General features: G+C 36.6%; 1 protein-coding gene across 2 annotated transcripts in view; it reads right to left on the bottom strand.

Moving 5' to 3' along the window:
• ANO3 (anoctamin 3) overlaps positions 1-25,183 on the bottom strand; it is an 85,758-nt gene that overhangs the window by 25,962 nt on the left and 34,613 nt on the right. For both annotated transcript variants that reach the window (XM_054283601.1, XM_054283600.1), the window contains exons 5-12: positions 21,743-21,895; positions 19,980-20,080; positions 16,260-16,304; positions 10,919-11,050; positions 9,513-9,619; positions 8,055-8,110; positions 4,523-4,644; positions 3,242-3,376 (exon numbers count right to left, since the gene is read on the bottom strand). In XM_054283601.1, the coding sequence (XP_054139576.1) occupies positions 3,242-3,376; positions 4,523-4,644; positions 8,055-8,110; positions 9,513-9,619; positions 10,919-11,050; positions 16,260-16,304; positions 19,980-20,080; positions 21,743-21,895 (851 nt within the window). The remainder of the gene's footprint in view (positions 1-3,241; positions 3,377-4,522; positions 4,645-8,054; positions 8,111-9,512; positions 9,620-10,918; positions 11,051-16,259; positions 16,305-19,979; positions 20,081-21,742; positions 21,896-25,183) is intronic.

The following is a 25,183-nucleotide window of genomic DNA, read 5'->3' as shown; positions in this document are numbered from 1 at the left end:
GCATCTGAGGGGTGAAGGCACATCAGTGAAGAAAGTATCCTTCTGCAAAACTGATTTGATCATCTCTTAAATTCAAATTTTGTAGTACATAAGACAGATAAAAAGTAGGGCTTTGTGATGGAATTTTTCATACTTAAATCAACACATTCTAACAGCCATGGATTCCTCTTAACAGGCATGATAAACCTGTTTCACATGAAACAGTGATCAGCAGAAAATATTGAATGTGGGGCAACACGCCAGTTCTGACATTGCCATAATGCCCCAAAATTGTGTTTCAATTTCTAATTTCCACTGGGTTTCCTGTGTTTACATTTTTTTAAGATAACATATCCAGTTCTGGTTCTGCCAGATTGCTGTTGAACACTGCATTTGTGTATGGCGGTAGCTGAAGTGCTTAAAATCAAATGATAGATTTTAGTACTCTTACAGATGCTTATCTAGAATTTTCTTTAGAAGAATGCAGAAACACCAGATAAATAATCTCTCAATCCCAGACTACAGCAAGAATAAGAACAGGTGTGCAAGTCCATCTACCTGCTAATGGATGACACCTGTCTGCTCTAGGTACAAAGTTCCTGTCTAATCCTTACTTACACCTTCCAGGCTAAGTAAAAAAAAATCCGGCAAGGACATGGCAACAATATCTGTTATCAGTGGCCTTTAGAAATGCGTAAGTACACAAGGTGATACAGAAAACGTCTACATATATTTTATCAGCCAGGCATAATCAACGTGAGTCACACATTTCACAGCTGCTCTTACTAACAAAGTTGTAGCAATGCACTGACAGGACAGTGCTGTGCCATGACTGACCAGAAGGACTGCACACATTCACACAACCAAAGGCAGGTAGCACCTTCTCCACAGAATTAACACATCCAGATTGTGGATGTGGGGCTGCCACAGAGCACCTGGTTAGGACTTCTGCCATAACCCATCCTCTGACAGCATTGTGAAATTAACAATGGCTAATGATAGCTATAATAAATAAATTAATATTCACCTTCCTTGCAGGCATACAGAGCTTATATGAGGGTTTACCTTACTTTGAGTCTCTTGTTTATCACACAGAGCACAGAGGCCTGAGGCACACTGGCACTCTGTGTAGCACAGCACAACACTGAGGTGCCTCAGGATGAGACCCAATAGAACCAGCCCCACAGGAACACACTCAAATGTTCTTTGTCTGTGTTTTCTCTGCAGCTACTAAACAGCAGCCAAAGGAAAAAACTGAGGACAGAAACCCTCAAAAGCCAGCCTACCTCTGTGCTCATTTACAACACCCTGCAACCTTCAGCAAGGAAGATAGCTGCATTTTTCTGTTAAAAATGAGTCGTACCTGCAAGTCTTCCTGGGAGAAGCATATGACACACAGGAGGTGATTGCCTGTTCTATTCTGTGCTGGTGCAGCCTCACCTTGAATATGGTTTGCAGTTTTGGGAGCCACAATACAACAAAGATAGAAGGCTCTTAAGACAGTCTCCAAAAGAGGGCCACAAAGATGGTGAAAGGCCTAGAGGGGAAGCCATATGAGGAGCAGCTAAAATCACTTGGCTCGTTCAGCCTGGTAAATAGGAGACTGAGGGGAGATCTCACAGCAGTCTAACAGCTGGAATCTAACAGCTTCCTCTCCTTCTGGTGACCAGTGACAGGACCAGAGCAAACACATGAAGCTGTGTCAGAGGAGCTGTAGGTTAGATGTTAGAAAAAGGTTTTTCAATCACAGGGCAGCTGGGAACTGGAACAGATTCCCCAGGAAAGTGGTCACAGTACCAAGATTGACAGAGTTAAAAAAAGAATGTGAACAACGATCTCAGGCACATGGTGGGATTGTTGGGGCAGTCCTATGCAGACCCAGGAGATGAACTTCAATGATCCTTGTGAATCCCTTCAAATCCAGGATATTCTATGATTCTATGGTATAAAAACACGTAACAGCTTACAGTTTGAAAGAATGAAATTATTAGAAATTTTGTTCTTTCTCTCGGGGAGTTGCCAATGACACACCTTTCTCTTCCACAAGGAAGAAATACTAAGCTATACCTTGATAATAGTAGATTATGGCCCCTTGTTCCCCCTTTGTTGGAACTGTGTCATTGTACATGTGACAAATACAAGACTGACAGTTCAACAGCTGTGGTCCCTGTGCTCTAAGAATAGGCTAATCCTCGACTTTACAACCGCTGCATTTTGAAGGCATTTATGATGAAAAACAATCATAATACAGTATCTTAAAGATAGCATAATTTCCTGGCTGTTAAGTTCATTGCATTTAACTGTATTTGATGTGGTTTGAATTAGTACAGTTTCTAAGGAGTTTGCTCTACAAAGCAAGCTTAAAAAAAAGTGTTCATTACAGCACTGTAGAATATAATAACTCACTGTGAAACAGAAGTTAAAGAAAACTCCTTAGATAAAACTTGAATATGGTCTTGCTCAAAGCCAGAGAAACAGTATTTTTTATGAAATCTGACTCCAAGTATACATACAGCCTAAGCACCCAAACTGCTGGGAGCAACAGCTGCAATTGTGAGAACAGATACTGATACTGCCTGATAACAGCTAATGGAATACTTTGCAGTCCAGTGGATCCTCAGAGAGTTCCCAGAAGTACAGTCAGCACTTGAGCACCCTCATCACAATATCGAAACTGACACAGAACCCTTCCCAGAGCAAAACCACAGAAGTGAGAAACTTGAAACTTGGTTCATTTTATGTGGTTGCAATCTCCCTGAAGCTGAGTCTCCTGGCTGCAAGTTATATTGATACAGATAAGAATTTTGTTAGAGTCCAAGTTTGCCACTATTAATGAAGAAGGAAAAAAAAAGACATAGGTCAAATTTGAAGTTTAGTAACTGTACTACACTCTGGAAGTTATAGGAAGATGAAGGTAATGAGGGAATATGGCTGGTTTTTCACCCATTAGCCTTAATTAGATCAACAACTACTGAAGTATCAGCAACATGAACATTGGTCCTTACAGACTGGTCTGTTTTTCCTTAGTGGGAATCACTGCAATGCAGTGATAAGAATGGCCACTGCCAGCAGTACACATTTTACTTGATGCAAAACAAATGTACTATGTGCAAATACTTGACTCAAAGCCTCAGTATTCTATTTTGGTCATTCTTACATTATTACCATATCTGCAAAACATTTAAAAGTACAGCAATCTAAGTTGTGCCAGACTGTTCTTAATTAGCAATAGGCTGTTACATATTATTAAATAGAATTTTACCTTACTTGGCTGGAATCCATTGTAAATAATCCATAGAGGAAAACAAAGAGCCCAACCAGGGCAGCAGGAATAAGCATTCCAGTATACCATCCCAGCCAGGCAAAATACAGTCCAATTTTTTCACCAAAGTATCGCCTACATGAAAAGGAAACACATATATTGTTTAAAACTAAATTTTCTGTTGACTTATCTCTATTGTCACAGTAGCAGAATAATTCTAACAAGGAACTATCATTACAAGTTTCTGGTAAAATTGTCACTTTGCCAAACAGTTTTTTTTCAGGCTAGCATAATATTTTAGTGACACTAACTGCAGATTTATGAGAACAAGATAACTGCAGTGCCTCTGTAATTGTGATGTTGTTGCAATGACTAAGTAGATGGACAAGTAGCAACATTATTAAACATAGGATAGACAGACAAATGGATGTACACAGATAGAAAAAATCTCGAAAGGGATAAGGTAAGTTAGTATGACTTAAGTATTCAATTTAAAATAATTTATGATAGATAATCATACATAGATAATATCACATATTTCCAACTATATTAGTGAAAACAATGCTCTGAAAACACCAGCTGAAGACAACTTCAATTCTTCCAAACTTGGGTATCAATTGCCAGAACAGATGAAATAGCAGTGATCAGAAAGTCAATCAAGGATGAAACAGCATAAAATTGCCCCATGGCACATGCTTAGCTCCACCAATAACCAGTTATGACTCAGATCAGGAATAAAAACTTACAGCAAGAAAATTAATTACTGGTAAGCAATGTCAGAGGGGGAAACTGTGAAACCCAAACACCATCATTATTTAACTTAAATTATATGTATTTCTCTATTTTAGATTTGGTAACCTATGACACTAAGTCCAATACGTAAAATAAGAGTTATTTAAATCCACATGGAAAAGTTAAAATTCGGTTGCATTTTAAGTCCTCTGCATCTGGTAACTCTGACTGTCCATGTGGATAAGAGTCCGCTTTCAAAGGTGCTCTCACAAGGGGCAAGTGTCTCTGATCAGCAGACCACATTATGGGTTTGTATTTTAAGTTTCACACTACACATCTTGAGCAGTTGGAACTACATGTTCTTTAAGAAGACTAATTTGAAATTAACCTACAAAAGACGATCCAAAATAAGCAACTTCAAGAACTCCAGCCTTACCCAATAATAGGGAATATATAAATGTTATAGGAAAGCACAAGGAATTTATGAATATAGTTAGCACACTGTTGCCAGGCTTTTTGTACCAGAGAAAATCTTCAAAGTACTCATACCTGATTAAATCAAGAGGTTGGTATTTGTACCACATTCCCCACCGTGCCCAGCGCTCATACAAGAGGTGTCTGTGATTCTGTGCTCCGTGTGTTTTGATGGGATGCCTGCTTTTGTGGCTTCCCTGCAAAAAAACCACAAAGATATGTAAGTACATTACCAAGCACTATGGAAAATGTATGCGTTTCTTAGGTATTTCTGATTATAATTTTAATAGAAATGTTCCTTATATTTAATAAATAGGTCTCTTATTCTGGGCACATCTGGAACATGTCATCAGGAGCTACGTAAGGCAAGTCTGACATAAGAGGCAGGGTTACATACACTTCTGAAATGGTCAGTTTCTCTAATAATTAATGACTGAAACATATTAATACAACTTTAAAGAAGTACTCAGCTCTGTTTTTATTTCACTAATAGATCCTACTTGTATGCTTTACCTATTTAAATTTTTCAAGAAATGCTTGTGGAATATTTTTATTTCTTCTATAAAATTTTTTAACATTTCTAGTATGTCTGCTTTCTTCTCCCAGACATTTTTTATCAATTTCTTTCACTACTGTTGAAGGTATAGAAAAGTATATTCTTTCTGTGGTACATACTTTCTAAGATGAAGGAAACAGAATTGGCATTATTTTGAAGCTACATAGGACTCTCAAGGCATTAAAAGCAAAACAGAGTCTGTCTGATCCAAAAGGAGTCCTTCCAGGCCATGTCTGACATTTGTAGACCACCTAACAGACTAAAAGAATAGCCTCATGCTTGGCAGTCAAAAGGTATCACACACATCTGCTAGAATCACCTTGAGCAGAATGTCTTGCATTTCTAATTTTGCTCCAATTCTGAAGCAGGACATATGCCTTACTTGAACTTTTTCCCCAAAAAACTTCCATCACTCAGCAGTGGAAAAGTAAATATTTCATCAACTGTTGACTGCAAGTGAGCCAAGTAATTCTCTTGTGAGGAGAGCAGAGTTCTCCAGCACCCAACTCAGTTAGTGATCAGGTAGATTCTTGACCCTGACAGATGCAGGTAACTAAGCAATTTAGATTTTATCAGGTATTTGAAATCTTGAGCACTCCTCAAAGTTCAAAGAACATCATCAACGTGTTGCAATCTGCTGACCCTCTGACTTAAGAATGAGTTACAACCAAAGCTAAACACAGCAAAAAGTCCAAGTCTACTCCTTTCTCTTTAGTGTCAGGACAGCAGCATACCAAAGATGCCAACACTGAGTGCGACCTTTGCAGATTTAGGAACACCCAGGAAGAGCACATCAACTTATTCTCACAGCAGGCTGGATAAATAACTGCAAAGTATTACCCAAAATTACATGTTTTCATTTTTTTCCTGATTCTTTCTGCACTGTTATACATAAAAGAGTTAAACTCAGCATTCCCATTGGGATTGAATTTTCACTCTTATTTGTTCATGTGGAAAAGGAAAAAAAATAAATTGAGTGTTCCACCAGTAGTCCTTAGCATCAGTCAAGGAGCAATTAAGGTAAGAGTGGCTTTAAACTATGATTTCACTAATTTTAACTGAGATGTGGAAACAGTAGCTTATGCCATAACAAAGGAACATGTAAAATGGATATGACAGCATGGCTTTGATGCCAGAGAAAGCTTCACAGGTTTTTATGGTAGTAGAGCCAGCTTTTCCCTGAAGTCAGTAAAGCACAGCTGAAGCATTAACAATGATGTTACATTATTTATCTAAAATACTCCTTCTCTGACTTCCTAGTAATTAATTATTAAAACGAAAGTATTTAATAATTAAAAAAATACTCCCAGCCATTTGTAAAGCCTTTGAAATATGAAACCAAGTCACAATATTCAGCTGAAACACCCAGAGTTCAGAGCTGCAACCACCATGTTCCTGAGTGTGGAATTTGCAGACAACCCCAACAAGGGAAGAGATGAGAATCTTGACTCCATGTTTCAGAAGGCTTTATTATTTTATTATAGATATTAAAAGAAAATTATATATTAAAACTATACTAAAGAAAGAGAGAGGAGACCTCAGAAGGTTACCAAGGCAGGAATGAATAATAAAATCTTGTGATTGCTCACAGCCTTAACAAAGCTGGCTGCCATTGGTCATCAAGTAAAAACAATTCACATGCTGGGTAAACAATTCTCCAAATAACATTCCAAAGTAGCAAAACATGGAGAAGCTGAAGCTTCCCAGCTTCTCAGGAGAAAAGATCCTAGCGAAAGGATTTTTCAGAAAATATGTCTGTGACACCTGAGAGCATTTGAAGGACTGAAATGTGTGATTTGCTTCTTCTTTTCAACATAAGAGAGTTTTCTCAAAACCCTCTTAAGTCAAACACAGGTTTTTAGTTCATTTTGTGGGTTTCCAGTCTTCAGTAGAGTTTTGAACTAGTGGAAAAAGCATTGTCAAGTGTAGCAGTGTGGGGTTTAGATGGTGGTTGGTGCTACCTCTATCTCATTGCCCAGTGAGCATCTCCTGTGGAAAAGCTGCTTGGGGAGCATTCAGGCTAGGCAGCCAAGTCCACACCCCACACTCACCACAGCTGGCCCAGCCAAGAGAGGCAGGAGGGCCTTCTGTAGGGTCAGTTCCAGCAAGGTTCATTTTAGCACACCAAAGAGGAACCAGGGACAAAAGACCAACCAGGTGCTCTGCACAAGGCTATTATGAGGGGGCCTATGGGGGTGCTACCAAGGGAAGAAGGGGCTGGTCACAGGGGTATCCCAGCCACTGAGGAAACAGGGAAAGGAGAAACCAGGGGAAGTTGGGACAAATGGGGATGGGAATTGGGATGGATCAGTGTTGTGCAAGACTCCATGGGGAAGTCTTTTCCCCCTGCCCAGGTGTAGAGAGACTCTATGGTAAGTCTCTCCAGGGGAGAGCCCTGTAGATTTCCCTGAGGGGGAAAGATCCTGAGAAATCCACAACTCCTCTGATTTTTTCTTACTATGAAGACTTCCCTAATAGACATCTGCAGACACTTCACAGGGAAACATGAGTAAAACAATAGAAACCAAATCCAGCTCCTTCAACAGCCTGAATAGTCTTTTTGAGAACCATCTCTAAAGAACAGTCTCAGTGTGTATTAGAAATTACCCAGAAGTATTCCGAAAATAGTAAACAGGAAATAATTATGCAGTCTCTCTAACTGTGATCAAGTGGCCAAGCTATTAGAAAAACAAATCCTTTTGTAGGTAGCAAGTAACAATAATTAAATACAACTAATTGGAACAATTTGGAACCACTGATACTCTCCTTAAGAACTCAACAGGAAATGTAGAGTTCATAAAAACCAGAAAATAATTATAATATCCTAGTCAAACCAGAAAATGTTCCAGGATGTTATTATAATATCCAAATTATCCAAAATTTGGAAAATTTTAAAAGCCAATATCAAAGTAAAAGCTATAAATAAAAGAAGCATTGACAAATTACAATATGAAATGAAAAGTTTGCAGGACAGAATTAAAGTAAGATCCCAAACCACTAGTGGAAGCTTTAATCTAAATATGAAACTAAAAATCAAATTAACCAGGTTACCTCATGTGGTGGAAATGCTGCTTCATATGTGCCATTATTTAGTAGCCTATTAATACCTAAAAAAAACAAAAAAGCATTAGCTCCGATATAAATTTTTCATACACATTTTTCAAGTCACATTTGGAGAATGTAACTTAGTGTTAAATGATAAGAATGCTGCTGAAGATGACAATCAATAACCCCACCAACTACTTCAGCAGGTACTGCTGATGCTTTCAGATTCCTGGCTCTGTCAAACTAAAGAGCAACTTGCCAAAGCCTGAAAACTTTCCCTCAGGGCTGAGTGCTTGTACCAAATTGATTGTGAGAAAATAGTTACATTCACACTGTATTCCTCAGGACATATAATTCAGATTTTATGGGTGACCAGATGATCTGATAGAGTGGTATGGATAGACAATCCTTGAGGCAGTGAAACTCCTGCAGGGTTAAAAGCTATTAGGTATCTATTTAGCTACCAGCTGAACCCTGGTATTTTTAAATATAAGCCAGCTGAAAATTGCATATCAGAGCAGTGCTCTGTACCAGACTGACTACTGCATTTTGGATCAGTTCCTAGAGTCTTCCTAAGCCCAGATTTGTTGTACTAGCACAGCACATTACAAAACTTGAAAAAGATAAATAACCATTGATAGGTACAACAAAAAGATTCAATAGCCTTTAAGAGCAAATCTGTAGCCAAAAGTTTCCCAAGAAACAGGTACATATGGTGGAACACAGATTGGTCTCTAAAAATATACAAATTATACTAAACTAATCTTATCATGAAATTTCCCATCATCAACTTCAAAGGTGCTAGATATGAACATTTATTCTACCTGTTTTTCTTACTACCACTTTTGTTCAGAAACTCAAGAAACAGTTTTCTGTAACTGGAATCACCCAAGCCTCTGCATGTTAAATCTTTAATTGAATTCCTGCAGAAAATACAGAAAATCATGCATACATTCCCTGGTCATTGAAAATGAAAATGGATAGTTTGACCTTCTAAAAACTAACACTGCATTATGAATGTTGATATAAAGCAAATTCAGTCTTAGATCAGCTGTCTCTGAGCTACACAGACATCTCAAATAAATCAAGTGTAGCACACATTGATTCTACTGGACTGAAACTGATGGACAATAGCTGAAGTACTAGGATCAGTCCTTGAAAACATTTTCAGCTTTCTGAGGTAGATGTAACCCTTACTGTGGCTCTCAATAGTGTAAAATTACAATAATCTCTCCGTTTTATTTTAATGAATGAGTAATTAAGTGAAAAATACTGCAAATTTTCACTGAAATATTTAGGTAGAAAATGATGGGACATTGTTTCAATTCTGTTACTGTGTGAAAGGAAAGATTTCAAGAATAGGAAAAAAAATTAATTGAGTTTATTCAAATGGTATTTTTCCAGACAATTAAAGATGAACAATTTTATAGCTTTGGGTTAGGTAAAAAAATGTAGCATACTCACCCATTTTGGATTTTCCATCTTCATACTTAGTTCTCTGTAGCACATGATGCACAATTCTACTTCTTGTGGAATTGCTGAAGAAGCTGTCTTTGTTGTTTATCGTAAAACTATTAAAATAATGAATGTCTCAATATTCATAACAATGCACACACGTTGAAACATAGCTGTTCAAGTGTTTTTGCTTTTTTTTTTTTACAATGATTTAGTGGAGGTTTACATTCCTTAAACATAAGGTTATACACTGTTACAGCAGGTCCAATGAAGTTATCCTTATCACAAATTAAACCAAAAATAACCTACTATCTAGTTAATTTCTGTTCTGGATATAATTAATTAAATAAAGATCTTCAGTAACAGTGGTAGCCTTAAATTCAAATTACTTATGAGTTGACAGTTGCCTGTGCACTGGAACCACCAAAATTACTATTAAAAAAAACCAAATCCACACACTGCGAAGCAACTCCACAACCATTTTCCCTTAGAGGATCCCAGGATGGAGCCAAGTAAAGCAGCCTTGGCCAGATGGCTCCATTCTGGATGCGGGAAATCTGATATGCAGGGGCTTCTTCCTGCTCAGCTGTGCCAAAAGTTGCTACTACAATTCATTAAATCAGCTGAGCTGATTGAGAAAAAAACACCAGAACCAGGGGATTGATCCCGTGCAGTATGGTAAATTACTGGGAAAAAAAAAAAATTTGAGTCTATAATGAAATTACTCTGTTTTTCTGGGGTAAAGTCAGTTCACTACCATTTAGGTTCTTTACTGAGTGGAAAAATCCTGTTTATCCTAATTCATACTTCTATTTTAAATTAACTTTTATCTTCTAAAACAGTTATCACAAAATAACTTTAAAATTAAGAAACAGAATTTTAAAACCTAACTTTTTAGGTACTGAAAAAAATTTATGTCACATTTTAAATATAGCATTATCAACATGCTGATTTGAACACATATAGTTTTGTTCTATATATATTTGTATTTTCAGAGGCAATAGATCTTTTTAAATGCAGATCTGGTAAGAGAGAAAAAGAAAATTATCACTGGTCTTAGCTCGCTTCTGGTGTTCCAAATCTCAACTGGTTTTTGCCTACGTAAAGTAAGTAATAAGCACAGAAAACTTGAGCAAGTATTTGCATTTTGTAATGTAAGGGAACAAAAAACCAAACATCTTCTAAACTAAAATGGAAACATTCATCTTTCCATCAAATTTCATATTGTGTTACTGAGTGACCATCAAATAGCAAGTAACAAAGAGCAGATTTTCACTTGAAGAGAATAAAATCAAATATGATACTTGGTACTGCCAGTGACCATCTGTCAGCAGCTCCCTCTCTGGCCCTTGCTCAGAAGTGAGGAACAGAAACCCTTGTGGTGCCTGACGCTGCCTGCCCACCCCAGCACTCACTGGTGGATGCGTGCGCGGCTGAAGGGGGCTGTGTAGCAATCTGTCTCCTCCAGATCAGGCAGGGCCTCCTTATCCAGCTTCATGGGATTTCTGGGCAACCAGCTTTTCAGCTCTCTAATGTTCCTCTGCAAACTGAGACAAGAAGAAGTCAGATTCACACGCTCTCATTTCGTCATCATTTCTATCACCGGCACTGCATATTTATTGACATCGTACTAGAAATGAAATTAAATGAAAGCAGGAAACTTCCACATTAAGTAAACAAAAGAAAAGAAAGAGTCAAAAGGCAAAATGAACAATATTCATTTGCAATCCATCTTGAACACTTTACACGAGTAAAACTCATCCTAAAATTAGTGAGCTTATAGCTCAAAATGGGACTGTGGTATTGAGTCTGCAGAAATTAATTTTCCAAAGTAGTTAATCTGGCAGAACTGTAGGTGCTTATGCTTTAGTCAAGAACATACCCAGCTGCACTGAACAAAGCAAGTGAAACTCCTCCCCACTCTCTTGCCTGGCAACATGGACACTAAAATTAATAAATTTTTTAAGTATATTTGAGAGTGCTAAGGATCCGATTATGGTTTTCTGATTGCAATAAAGTTTTCCCCTGCAAAATTTTCTTAAAAATCCAAGAGCTGATATTGCCTTATGAAATATACAACAGTATACCTAAATATCAAATAAAATAAAGGATATGTTACGCTAAAATGGTTATGCAGTATTTAGACAAGAAAACTCCTAAATATGGCTTCCTCCAGATTCCTAAAAATGGATACTACAAAATACAAACAGAACATCAATGCTGTATCTTCAATTAAATTACATACTGGCAACATAAATGGTTTTTTTCTCTAACGGCACGTTGCCCAAATGATGTCTCAGGACATCATTCATACATGTGTAAATCCAGTCAAGTGCAGTTAATTTTTTAAGTGAGCAAATTCAATTTTGCCCTCCTTGCTGACCCATATCTTTTCATATTCAATTGCAATGCAACATGGTTATTTAAGGAGTAGATCTCAAATTAAATGTGCTATATCATGACACAGTAAGCACATCAGAGACTCAGAAAAAGCCTAAATTTGAGAAAAACATTCCCCAAATAGTATTTTTTTCGGTGGAATTCAGGTTCTACTCAATGAATATGTATGCATGATATATAAAGCATATATATTTTACACCCACAAGAAGTGTAAAGCTAAGCAACAAATTCTTTTCTTTGAGGTGAATACTTCATTGCCTGTGCTAAGAAGCAGCACACCTACACATTTCATAATGCCAATAATATTTCATAATGTGAACGCACCTATTTTCATAATGTTCCTAGTATAGACTAATAAGTGATGATGTGGTAAATTGCTCTCATGCAACAAAGTAACCCTTATGAAAATGTACTTCTTATTATCAACATCAACAAAATCAGAAAACCCCTATTTCACACAGTATCAGATAGAAATTTCAGCCAAATGTGGGAGAAGGATTTTACAGTTACATTTAAAATTCTCAAAATTTTCTTCCTGCTATATATTGCAAGATATTGGTGCACACTGTATTGTAGCTGATACTGCACTTGAGGGACACCACTTGTGTTCAACACCAACCACTGTAAGCCAAAGAACATAATATGTTCATGATATTGGAACACAGAACACAGTACAGAGGCTGGTGGATTCCTTAAGTGTCTTCTTAATAATACCTTAGTGAGTTGATTATCTTTATTAGTTCCAGCAGAAGCTCTCTTAGTACAGTTTATATAAACGCAGTTTCCCCTTTATTGTCTTGAACCCTTTTTTCTGTTGTACACTTGCTGACTTCTTAGTCGAAATCCAGAATTTTTTTTTAATGAGGAAAATACGCAGATGCATCAGGAAGAAAAGAAAAACAATGCATCTAGTTTCAGATTTTTTCATTATGAAAGTGCTTTAAAATTGGTTATGAGAGAAGTCTTGATCACTTCTCCCATACAAAAATCTAAAAAAAAGTTGATAAATATTATGTTAAAAAAGACAGCTCTTGTTTAAAATTCATGACTGCTTCTTTTAACATGAAAAGCAGCATTGGAATAAATTAATGCTTGTGTCCCCATTACAGTTGCAGTTTCTCTTCTGAGAAAAAATGTAATGCCTTTAGTATTAGATAGCATAGGTAGATAGCATAGAATATTGCAACTCAGTAACGTATAAAGATGATACAAGAGAGCCATTTTTAGGTCATTTTACTGTTGAAGAAGAAACTGAGTTTTCATGGAGCTTGCCTTTAAACACAAAATTTTTGCCTAAATCATAGGACTAAGTATTAGCATCTTTACTCAGAGCGGCTTTCTAGGTTTAAACTAGCAGTTTAAACAGATTCCTGACTTAATCTGTTCAATGTAGCCTACTTAGCTACAGTAAAAGCAGAGAGAACTGCTCTGGGGAAGGCAGTAGCTCAGGCAAGGAGATAAAAAATGTCCCAGTGGAATGGTGCTGCAATGTTATGGGATACTGCTTCATGTACGCTTTTACCGAAACCACTCCAGCTGGTGCTACAGGAACACCTCAAACCAAGGAACAGCACTCTTGAAATGCATGTGCATTTCATTCTTAGCTATACAATTTAATATTTTATGAAGACACTTGTAATTTCAGCTTTTCTCGACTCCCATTCTCAGTTTTACGCATCTGATTTATTTGGTTGGTTAGTCTTTTTTTGCAGAACAAGCTCACCCAAAAATCCTTGCAGATTATGTTTACTCAACAGACTACAATGCAAAGGAACACAGTATATGGATGATTTTAGCATTATCTGATCAAACTCATGGAATGAGATACCAGAATTAAGCAGCTTCACCAATCACGTTAGGCAGCTTTGACAGCAACAATCACCAAGCAGTTTGCTTGATGTTTGTGTCTCTTGAGACTGGCCACAAGTGCCAGCTACGTGCCACCAAGTTACCTGGGCTCAGTGTGTTTCCATGTAATAGGAAACACGTCAGTGTTGACAGATCCAACATACAGACACAACCATCACTAAAAAAAGAAAATTATCATACCTTTGTTTACTGGAATGATATCAACAATTTCACTTCAGTGTGCAGACTGAAATCCCAAAGATTTTAAGTCCTTTTGCAAAGCAAACTAACTGCAGGTCAGGCGCTGAACAAAGTCATTTTCAGTTCTCTATTTTTAGAAGTATTAAGTGATTTTAACATTTCAGTGGGCAGAGTGTAGCTGCATACAAGACAAATATATTTTCATTTTCTTTTCCTTGATGCCATCCTTTACCAGCATGAAATCAGCAGGTCCAATGTGGCAATTACAAGACAGTCTTACTAGATTATTCAGTGTTCAATCTGAGAGCTCAGACAATTTTTGATACCAACCCTATTTATAGGTATATTTCTTTTGGGAAGAGCAAGGCTTTCCAAATATTGCTCATAATGAATATGACAGATTTATTTCTATAGTGTGATTCAATGGACAGAAAACAAGCTTCTTAGAATTAAATACAATGTTAAGGGATTTTTAAAGGTGTGTAAATAAACAGACCACATAGATACCACATAAAAGAAATTAAGTATTACATTTTTCTTGTCCTTTCATTAATGCACCTAATAATCTTTTGCAGATCTTTTAAAGAACATTTATAGATACATATCTACCTATAACCGTGTCAATAAAGTTAAAGAAGTGTACAGCAGGTCTAATATACTAGAATTATACTAGAATACTTTGCAGTCTTAAATCATAGAAAATTTATAAGCTTAATATTTTGGTATACAAGAATTTTAATATACTTCTTCATGTAGCTCATATAAACTATTTAACTTAGAAATTTTAACAAGAGATTAAATAAACTACCGGGAAGCAGTAAAATTTGAAAAGTTGCAAGATGCAAGGTAACAATGACAGTTGTAGAAGTATGCATGTGATGTGTATGTCAGGAATTTTAGAGTTAGCTTTCAACTTTAAATATAGCTTCTTTCTATATTTCTTTTGTTTCACACAATTCCTCTGTGCACTGAATTTTATAAAGTGCCAGAAAATATACACATAAAAATATTTATACCCAAATTCTCACAAAGTAAATCACAAGTAAAAGCATTTATCTCAATACAAAATCAATCTGGCATGGAAATTACTCATTACTCAATTCACAGGTACTGTGCAATTTCAGTTGCATCTTTCAGACATTTTTCCTTCTAAAAAAGGAAAACAAAATTTATGTAATATCCAGGACCCACTAGATGGATTATAGACAAAACAAGACAATTTTGAAGTAAAGCTTGTTGATTCTGCCTTTTATTGCAAGCATTTCACTTAGACTTTTCATAATGCATGCTAAAATGGAGCAAGTATGCGAACTGGGAAGAGAACAAAATGCAGTTGTAAATCTATGTTATAAATTGGTTTACTTCAACATATGTTATCAGCTCATATGTTTAAAGTTTTCTCACTTTACCATTCAACATTCTGCTGTTGTTAGCTGATCGTCTTGGAAATTGTTATCATGAGACTCTCTAAATTGCTCCACAGAAATGAGAGTTCTTTACCATCTTAAGTGACAATAGGAGAACCTAAATCAAAAGTGATCTCAAGATCCATCCCAAGAAAACCTGTGATGGGGAACTCTTTCAGGAGAATTCCCTCATGTGAAATACTGTCAGGTATCTTTTCTGCTAGGGATTAGGATTTACAAGACATAATTATGTCTGACTAAAGGGATGGGGAGTAACTACAGCTCAGTGTCCCCCATTCTCATTTCCTAGCACTCCCAGGCTCCTTTCCCCTGCCCCTACAGGCTCTTGTACCCTTCTTCTGGCTGACAAAAACACCACAAGCAGCACCAGCTAGCTAAAAGTGAGTTTTGCAAGTTACTCTCTCAGCTAGCAAACAAAAATTCAAAGCAGCCTTCAGCATGCGGCATTAATTTGTTCCTGATCACGACGACACACAGGAGAAAAAGTATGTTTGCATATCTAAGGAAGTAGCTGACTGCCAGAATCTGAGGCACACACTCAAAAGCATCCTTCATGCTAAAGAGGTATGCCTTGGTGTCAGCAGATATAAGGGCAGAGGTAGATGCAGTATTAAATCCTTACTGCAAAGATAAGGTCTCTTTTTTTGTTTGTTTCCCTGGCATAAACATTTTTACATTTCTAAAATGACAACTGGCAAAGCTTTAAAGAACTGCACCTTGTTGCAGATGAATATTTTAGCACTTTGAGCTGACATATTTTGAGTTTTCAGGAAAATAATCTAATTTTCCAAGTGTCACGGATAAATTTACAACTGCAAATGGGTTTTCTTTAGCAGGGTCACTATCTGACAAAATTAGAAGCTACACATCACCCACCAACCTGCCCATGGTTTTGCTCCTCCAGTCAGTGTAATAACATTTTTTCCTGAAAGAACAGCAAAAAATCAGCTGAGATTAATCAAGTAGGACATAGTTGAAAAGGACATACATGTTACAAAAGAATGCTATACATTTTAAAACATGCATTTTCATAGACAAAAACATGAAAAAACTTTTAAAAAGGCAAGTGAAATAGAATAAGTCATTACAATAACATAGTTTCACATTTTTCAAGTTTGTTCTAAAATAACAGATTTGTAGCTACTGACAAAAATGATAACTGATCAATAAGTCACTTAACAGTTCTTTTCTCCCCACCCTTTGCCAATTAGAGAAACAAGACCAGAAATTCCCAGTAGAGTCTTCTCAGAACAGTTATTTTGAAACGAAATGGAGACATATTTGCTACATGGTTTATATTTCCCACACCTAGTTTCAGGCTTTTTGTTTGGCCTCCTCCTTTAATTTCACATCACATTTCAACCACAAAAAGAGCCTTGATGTTGCAGATTCCCAGATTCCTCAGGAGTTAGGAAGATCTGCAACTGCCCACCTGGGCAGCATGTGAGATTCATAAAATTACATTACTTACATTGAAGATCCACTGAAATTAATACCTTAAAAAGAGGGTGAAAGACTCCTTGCCTGGAAAATATGTGGCCACCTGAAAATTATGTATCTACCAATCTGCAGACTGTTGGCAGCCTGACACTTGGTACTGCTAGGCAGCATTGTAAATGAAGCGATGAAAGGTATTAAAGGGTTTTCAGACTTTTTTTTAACAAAACCCTTAATTACCCTTAGCTGTTTTGCCCAGATGTAACAGTTCAGCTGTTACAAATAACTTATTAACTACAAACAATAATAATTATGAGTTGCAAGATACTTGTAGACAAAATTAAAGCTTTGCCTCAATTCTAGAAACAGATATAGTTTTATTTCTACCGACAGACCACATACTTAAAAAAAATACCCATGAAAGTTAAAAAATCATAACTCAGTCATGACCTAGCTTTGATGCTTACACAAACCTGGTACGAAACCATGTACATATGCTTCCAAATAAAGCAGCATGGCAAAGTCAGCCATATATACAAGACAGTAATGATTACTACACACTGTCTATTGAAATTTCAGAAAAATTTCATTCTGCAATTGACACAATGAGATTCCATCTATATTACATATATGATACATATTATATATCTGTCAACACATTTTGGTATAATACCATGCTAAAACAGTTCTGGGGTGTGGGTGAATCTCAAATGTATTTTTACTTTTCAGAAACAGAGACAAGTAACCGGTGTGATAATAATTCTGTTGATTTTGTTTAGATTCCAGGATTGAGCAAAATGAAACTAAAAAGTTTGAATTGAATTCTTCATGTATTATTCATATATGATATTGACATATGGCATATTTTAGTGACCATAATTAAAAGTCAAAATTTTGCAAGACTGTGCAAGAGCAAATAGGTATACTGCATTAAAGTATTGCAGGGAAGGTTGTCTGTCATCTTTAACTTTGTACTAGAACCAGTCAGAAAACACTGATGAAACAGATAAATGAGAAATAATTTGCTTTTTAGAATTACAGAGTATCTCAAGTAAGAAGGGATGCATAAAGATCATCAAGTCCAACTCTCTTTTCCCCTTAGGCTTACTTAAATCTACCTAAGGATGACCTAAAACTTTTTGGGAGGAAGATGCTCTAGTTCACTGAGTAATCACTAATTGTGGGAGAATTGCAGCATTTGAGGTTCCTTTGTCCATTGAATGGTTACCTCAGAAAAACAATATACACCATCCAGGTAGGAATCATTTCATTTAAAAAAGCAAGTTCAATACTTCAAACACAATTGCTCTTAACAGAATATGCAATTAAATTATAAAATGTGTGGTCACAGGATGTTGTTACAGGAGTGCAGGTTTATATTTCTGCATCCATGAAAAAGCCATCTGGGCAGATATGAACAAAGACAAAGACTTGAACTGTGTCTCAGCAAGTTTCTAAAGCACAGCCTTCTATAGAGAAGGAAGGTATCATGAAAAACTGCTCATCTCCTGTAGGGGACACTTTGGAAAGGCTGCTGGCAAAGCAGGGCAGACCATTCCTCAATTCTGCTACATCCAGCTTGTGTTTGCAACAGAATTGTGTCGAGTTTTCTGTTTGAAAAGGTAAAGGAATTGAAGAAATATACTACAATAGTCACACAAGTTCTAGACTGCAATTTCATTTAAATACCTATTAAAATCTTTTTAAAGATAACAAAAATGTTGACCAATTTACTATTTCTCACAGTTCTATTATGGAGGTAGAGGTGGAAAAATATCTTCCCAAATGTATGTATTTCATTGTACAGCAAAACTACCAAAAAGGTGAAATTGGAAAATTTAGTATTTCATCTATTTTTGGTTTACTGAAATTAATTGGATAAAAAGAAGCCAAAGCAACAAAGACCCTTTGGGGGAAACAATAAGAGAATATATTTACATGGCATTAATAATATAACAAACAAACATGATTTAGAATGTCTTCCAAATAAATCAGGATTGCAAAAGCCAGCCTTTTTTGTCCTGAGAGCACTATAGATCTATCAAGTAACTACAATTATGAAGAATTCAAACCCATTGCTAAAACACAATTTTGTGAAGTAATGTATCAAAAGGAGGAAGAAATAATTTTTAATTGCAATTTTGATTATTTATGTCTGTATGCCCATACATAAACACTTCTATACTTAATATACTGGCAAGTATTTTTTGAACTAGATAAACTCAAATAGCACTATAATAATATTTTTAAACATACGGAAGATGACTATTACTAAAACATTTTTTATGGTAAGGCCTTTGAAGGCTTAATGGGATGATGTGAAAATTCACTACAGAACTGGGTATGTGGAGCAAGATTTGAGCAATGATGATTCACAATCACTGTTTCTGTCTTAGGACCAATGCAGGAGACCACAGTGTCATAGCATAAAAGACTGAGCATTTGGCAAGGGCATTTTCCATGGCTCACACAACTTTGGCACCTGGTTACCACTTGAACTCATGCACACAATATGCTCTTCTCCAAGAGCATTATTAATCAATTTGAAAAGGCACATTTTCTCCTTTAAAGACTTAAGTATTGTTGCAGAAAATATTAACCTGTCCCACAAATTAATAACAAATATTAATTTGTTAATACAATAGAACTTGTTTTGCATTCAGACAAGGAAGTCAGTTCAGGCCATTATTCTGCCTAAAGAAAGTTACTGGACCTCAGTTTACTCAAATTGTGACAATATGCATTATATTGGAGACATGGAAGACACTTTCTCTCATTTCACCTGCCTTTCAATAAGACTCCAGAAAAACCCTAAAATCATGGAGGACACTCAAGCTCAGATGGAGAATATCTGAAATTCTGCCAAGAACACCCAAAACAATGTGTGACATTGTTTCTAAAAGACATATGTTTTCTAAAAGACATATGCTCAATCTGATGTAAAAGGCAAGTCTGAAAACAAGTAACACATAGTATTGTGTAAAAATGAGGAAAGAACAGGACTTCTTATTTGTTTCTCCTCTCTCCCTATCCCATCACTAAAATAAATATGAGCACTCCTGGCTACAGAGCAGTAAAGACTGCACTTTTAGACTTGAGTAAGTGACAAACTTTCAATATTAAGCACTAAATCATAGGTTTCTTAAAATAGTTTCCACAATACCTGAAAGGCATCCTGATGTTCATTCTTTCTGCATACTTGCACAATGTCTCCCACGGACAGTGAATTTTAACAAACATGATATCACTGTTGGTAACAGCTGGCTGTAAAGAGCAGTAACATGCAAATACATATTAATAATTTAAACCTACAGCAATCACCCTTCCAGAAGCATTCTTCAGGGTCAAATTCTGATTTTAGGCCTGAGTTGGGCATGCAACTCTGAAAATAAATGCTCTTCTAGACAAAGGAAAATCAGTAACCTTTCTCGCTTACAGACTCTGCAGTATGTGTAGACAAGTGGGACAAAAGGCATCTGTAGGGAAAGATCTGTGGTCATGAACTTAAGTAAAGACTTTATGCAGCACCTTTTTACATGGAATAAATTTAACATGGAATTAATTTTAAATCTCAAAAAAATCACCTTAGATAAGTAGATTGAAGACCATTCTGTGTCTCCCATTAAAGGAGAAGTGTGGTCAGTGCTAGAGGCATGAGAACAGATGAGAGAAGGCTCCAGGTTGCGAAAATGGTAACTCAAGGGAATGGTTGAGCAATTGAGTTACCTGCTGGGAATTTTTAAATGTGTATGAACTGGGATGTTCGAATTTCAATGTGTACTCTACACAAATGTTTTTCATCATTAATTTATTTATACGTAAAAAAATAGTTTCAGCCTTACAGATTTCTATATTCACCTTCTCTTGTGAACTTCAGTTCCCCACACTCTTCCCAGATGTATTTGCTTGAGATTCTATAACTAAATATTTTGATAGTTGAATTGTGTCCGATTAAAGCCTCCAAAAGCCTGACTTTGTAAGGTTTGGTAAGTAAAGGTAAAAGAAAATGCAGGTAAACTTAAAATGTTGCCAATTTTACCTACCCGTTCCATAAATCATATCACAGTTCCATAGTACTACTTCAAATATTTTACTTTCTTGAAAGTTGTGCATAAAATACAATGCTTGTGGAAAACAAAATAATTCAGAACTTATAAAACCATTTGTTTCTGAATGTCAGTAATTCTGAACTGACAAAAGCTCTATTTATTTAAACTGGAACAAAATCAGCTGTTTTTATTACCATACTGCAACAATTCTTAAAAGTCTTAAAACCAAATTTTAGTCAGGCTAGCTATTTATGAATATTTAACATGCTATATTGTGAGCTATATCTTGCAAGCTCATTGCTTAAACCCAGAACACGTATTACAATTCTACTGAGATGAAAAATCAAGACAAAAGACACATGAACAATAGGAGCTTACATCAGAATAGAGTAAATATATACCTGCTCTGCAGGTCATTCATGAGACAGCAAAAATCCAAGGCAATGTTTCCCTGGCTCCATTTTCTTTCATTTTTTATTAATACTACTATTACTAGCCACAGATTAACCAGAATAGTGACAACCTTAACCCCTTGAGAAACAATGAGACATTTAACATCAAGCATTCTGCTGAAAGACATAGAGGATATGCATTAAAGCAACAACATGGGTTACCGAAGCTGCTTCTGTTCTGCAAGCATGAGAAGCTGGAACTTCTCCCCCTGTACTGCATGACACTTCTGTGTACAAGCATGTATCTCCAAATCATTTTAAAATACACTATCAAACTATTCTTCTTATTAGTTTAATATAGTTAAGCAGATGATGAGAACTGCCTGGAAAGGCTTGTAGTTTTGTCTGGAATCTTTTATCAGTTCAGTAAAGTAGGATGGTATAATAAAAGGCTTTTTTTATGCCACATAAGCTACAGGACTCACCTCCCGTTCTAACATAAGCCCTTCTGCTCTCAAATTCTTCTCAAATGTGCTTCTTTTCTCTACCTGTGGGCTTGATTTCTTGTAGACCAAGATGTAATCAATGCGCTTTTTGCCATCTTTGAAGAAGAGTCCTGATGATGCCATGGCATCACTCTAGCAAACATAAAAGAAACATACTCTAAATATGGCATCTATAAAGATGAAGAGCTCCATTGTGAATTGTATATAACATAGCACTTCCTAAACCATGGAAACAGCCACATATCTAAAGGATGATGAATATGCAAGAAGTTCAGAAGAACAAAAAAGTGATATGCATCAGTTCCTCAGGATTTCAAATTAATTAGAACAAAACAAAATAAAATATCTTTGCAGAGCCCATATTCCAGTTATTTCAGTTGAGCAAAAACCTTAAAATTCTTGAGTGGTGTGTATTGATATGAACTTTTGTTTATCCCTACTTTCAATTGGAAAATTTAAAAAAAAAAATAAAGAAGTCAATTAAAGCAATTTTCTCAGCTTTTTACCTGTGCAAATTTTATAAAACAAACATACCTATATTTTCTCCAAGGCAGAAATAAATCTAAAAAATTTTAAAAGAATGCTATTGATCGGAATGTTTGCACGGACAGTCTAGTTGAAGTGCTTTTTCAATGCCATGTTAGCCATGTTTCAATCTTGACTAGCTCCTTCCCACCATGCTTGCAAACATAAGGAATTACCTGACCTTGATATGGAAAACCCTGCTTTACATGCTGCTGCGGAGCTATTTTTGCATTCTGTGATTTGCATGCTTCAGAACAGAGACCAAACCAACTGGTGACAGACTACAGAATGATAGAATTATTAGATTAGGATGGACCTCCAAGATCATTGAGTCAAACCAAACACCACCTTGTGACGACTAAATCACAGAACTAGGTGCCTCATCCAGTCATGTCTTGAACACCTCCACAGATGGTGACCCTGCCACCTCCCAGGGCAGCCTCTTCCAATGCTTAACCATCCTTGCAGTGAAAAAATTGCTCTTGATGTCCAATCTGAGTGTCTCCTTGTACAATTTAAGGCCATTTCCTCTTGTCCTGTTGATTGGTAGAAGAGGTTGATCTCCACCTTGCTACAATCTCATTTCAGGTAGCTTTAGAGAGGATGACTCCTCCGAAGCTTCTCTTGTGACTGAACAACTCCTGTATCCCCACCTTATGAGGCGTGCCACTCCTCTTACAAGGAGTGCCTCGTAAGCCTTAGTCTCTCTGGACTCCTCACCAGCTCCACTGCCTATCTCTGGACAGTGGAATTAATTAATTAATTAACTCCAGCACCTCAATGTCTCTCTTGCAATGAGGGGCCCAGAACTGGATGCAATACTCAATGTGTGCCCTCACCCATGCAGAGAGCAGAGGGACAACTACAGCCCTGCTCTATTTCTGATACAGGCCAGGTGCCATTGGCCTTCTTGGCCAACTGGGCACACATATTCAGTCAGCTGCTGAGCAGCACCCCCAGGTCCTGAAAACTTTAAAATCTGAAAAGGAAAACTGAGAAACTATCATCATCCCCTGGAGAATGCAGCACTTACTTAGACATGAACCATCCAGAAGAATGTTGGTTTCAAGAAGTATGCATTACACCCATCATAAATGGGTGCAAATGTTTATGAATGCTGCATCTTCTGAACAATGGGATGATGCTGATCCTAGGAATTAATCCTATTTGGATTATTTGGATATGAAATTTACAATAGTCAGTTATACCCCACAGGGACATTCTCTATTCAAAACTAGAACCATGTATCAGTGCATGATATCAGCATTATATATATTGGATACCAGCTCACTTGTTTCTATGTGAAATGTTTTTCTTACGCCCACATCTCTCACTGCCAGCTTTCTACACATTTAGTGCTTCTGAAAACTCCTCAGTCTGCAAAAACTAAAGCATTCTAACAAGATTCTGTCTTTGCTTTTTTAACTCCCAAAATAAAAAACAACAACAGTCTGTCTCAGACAATCTACCGCTACAAAGGAGTGCACCAGAGAACATTATTTAAGTACATTAAGCTTCAATTTAAGCTCTAAGATCATTGAGTCCAACCATTAACCCAACACTACACCATGTCCCCAAGGGTCACATCACACACCTTTTAAGTACCTCCAGGGATGGTGATTCCACTTCCCTGTGCAGCCTTGTTCCAAAGCTTGACCACCCTTCCAGTGAAGAAATTTGCCCTAATAGCAAATCTAAACACATCCTGATTTAACTTGAGGATGTTTTATCTTGTCCTGTCACTTGTTATTGAAACAGACTGAATCCCACATGGCTAAACCTCCTTTCAGGTACTTGTAGAGAGCAGTAACACCCAGCATGAGCTTCCTTTTCTCCAGACTAATACTTTCAGCTGCCTCAACCACTCCATGTAAGACTAGCACCCTGGATCCCTCTTGGAACACACTCTAACACCTCAATATCTTTCTTCATATTCAGAAAAATAATATCTGAAGTCCAAATTAAGGTAGCAAAGTGTGTCAACCAAGACTGTTAGTGTTAGTGAATATAGGGTCTGCCACCCCTTCTAAGAATTCTGAATGGGAATGGTAGTAAAACCATTATTTTTTATAATGTTATAGATTTAATGATCTAAATCTGTAAGACCCAGAGGTTTGAGGGTGAGGTAGTAGACTGAAGGTTCAAAAGTGCAAGTTTGAATATGCAAGTTTTTAAAACACAAACTTTTTCAGGTTCAAGACATGAACAATGACTCTCCTCTTGAACACTGAAGGACTCCTGCATAAGTATTTTACAAAACCAGACCAGGGCTGCTTTTACAGTTCATGAAGCAGGCACAATAAGATACAAAAAGCCTGGCCAAAACTCCCCCAAAGGGGACATCTGGAACTTGTCCAAAACACTTTCTGCTCATGCAATTTCTGTACAGACATGCTGCAAACTACACCCACCTTTTGTAATACATTTCTACTGCCTTTCTTTGAGTTATTATTTCTAGTCTTTCTTTCCTCATTTCCGAAACATCTGATTTTCTTCAGTCTTAGAAATACATGCTTTGTTTCTCAGATTAATGAGAGTATCCAAATATGACCTCGTATTCATTAACATCAAACAGAATTATTTGGGGTCAATGTTAAAAACATAATGAGCAGTGAAGACAGTAGAAAGAAATCTTCTATCCCAGTTTAAACCAGATCACTTTCAGAGAACATCCCCCACAGGGGGTTTAGAAGTGCAATAGTGAAGCCACTTACCACATTCATGCAGTGAACCTGGCCTACATAACACTGATTTCATGACTGATTCACTTTAATGCTACTGGCACCATTAGTTTCACTTTTGTCCTATTCAAAAAAAACCAATGTTGACCACCTATATTAGCAGTAATTTAAAATTACTTAAGTAATTAAGTACTAGTAAAAGAATTTATATGGT

This window comes from Melozone crissalis, unplaced genomic scaffold (assembly GCF_028551555.1).
Source record: "Melozone crissalis strain CALT ecotype California unplaced genomic scaffold, PUWL_Pcris_2 ptg000038l_1, whole genome shotgun sequence".
Classification (NCBI taxonomy): domain Eukaryota; kingdom Metazoa; phylum Chordata; class Aves; order Passeriformes; family Passerellidae; genus Melozone; species Melozone crissalis.
The sequence above is the reverse complement of the archived record's forward strand: the minus strand, read 5'-3'. Positions and strand labels throughout refer to the sequence as shown.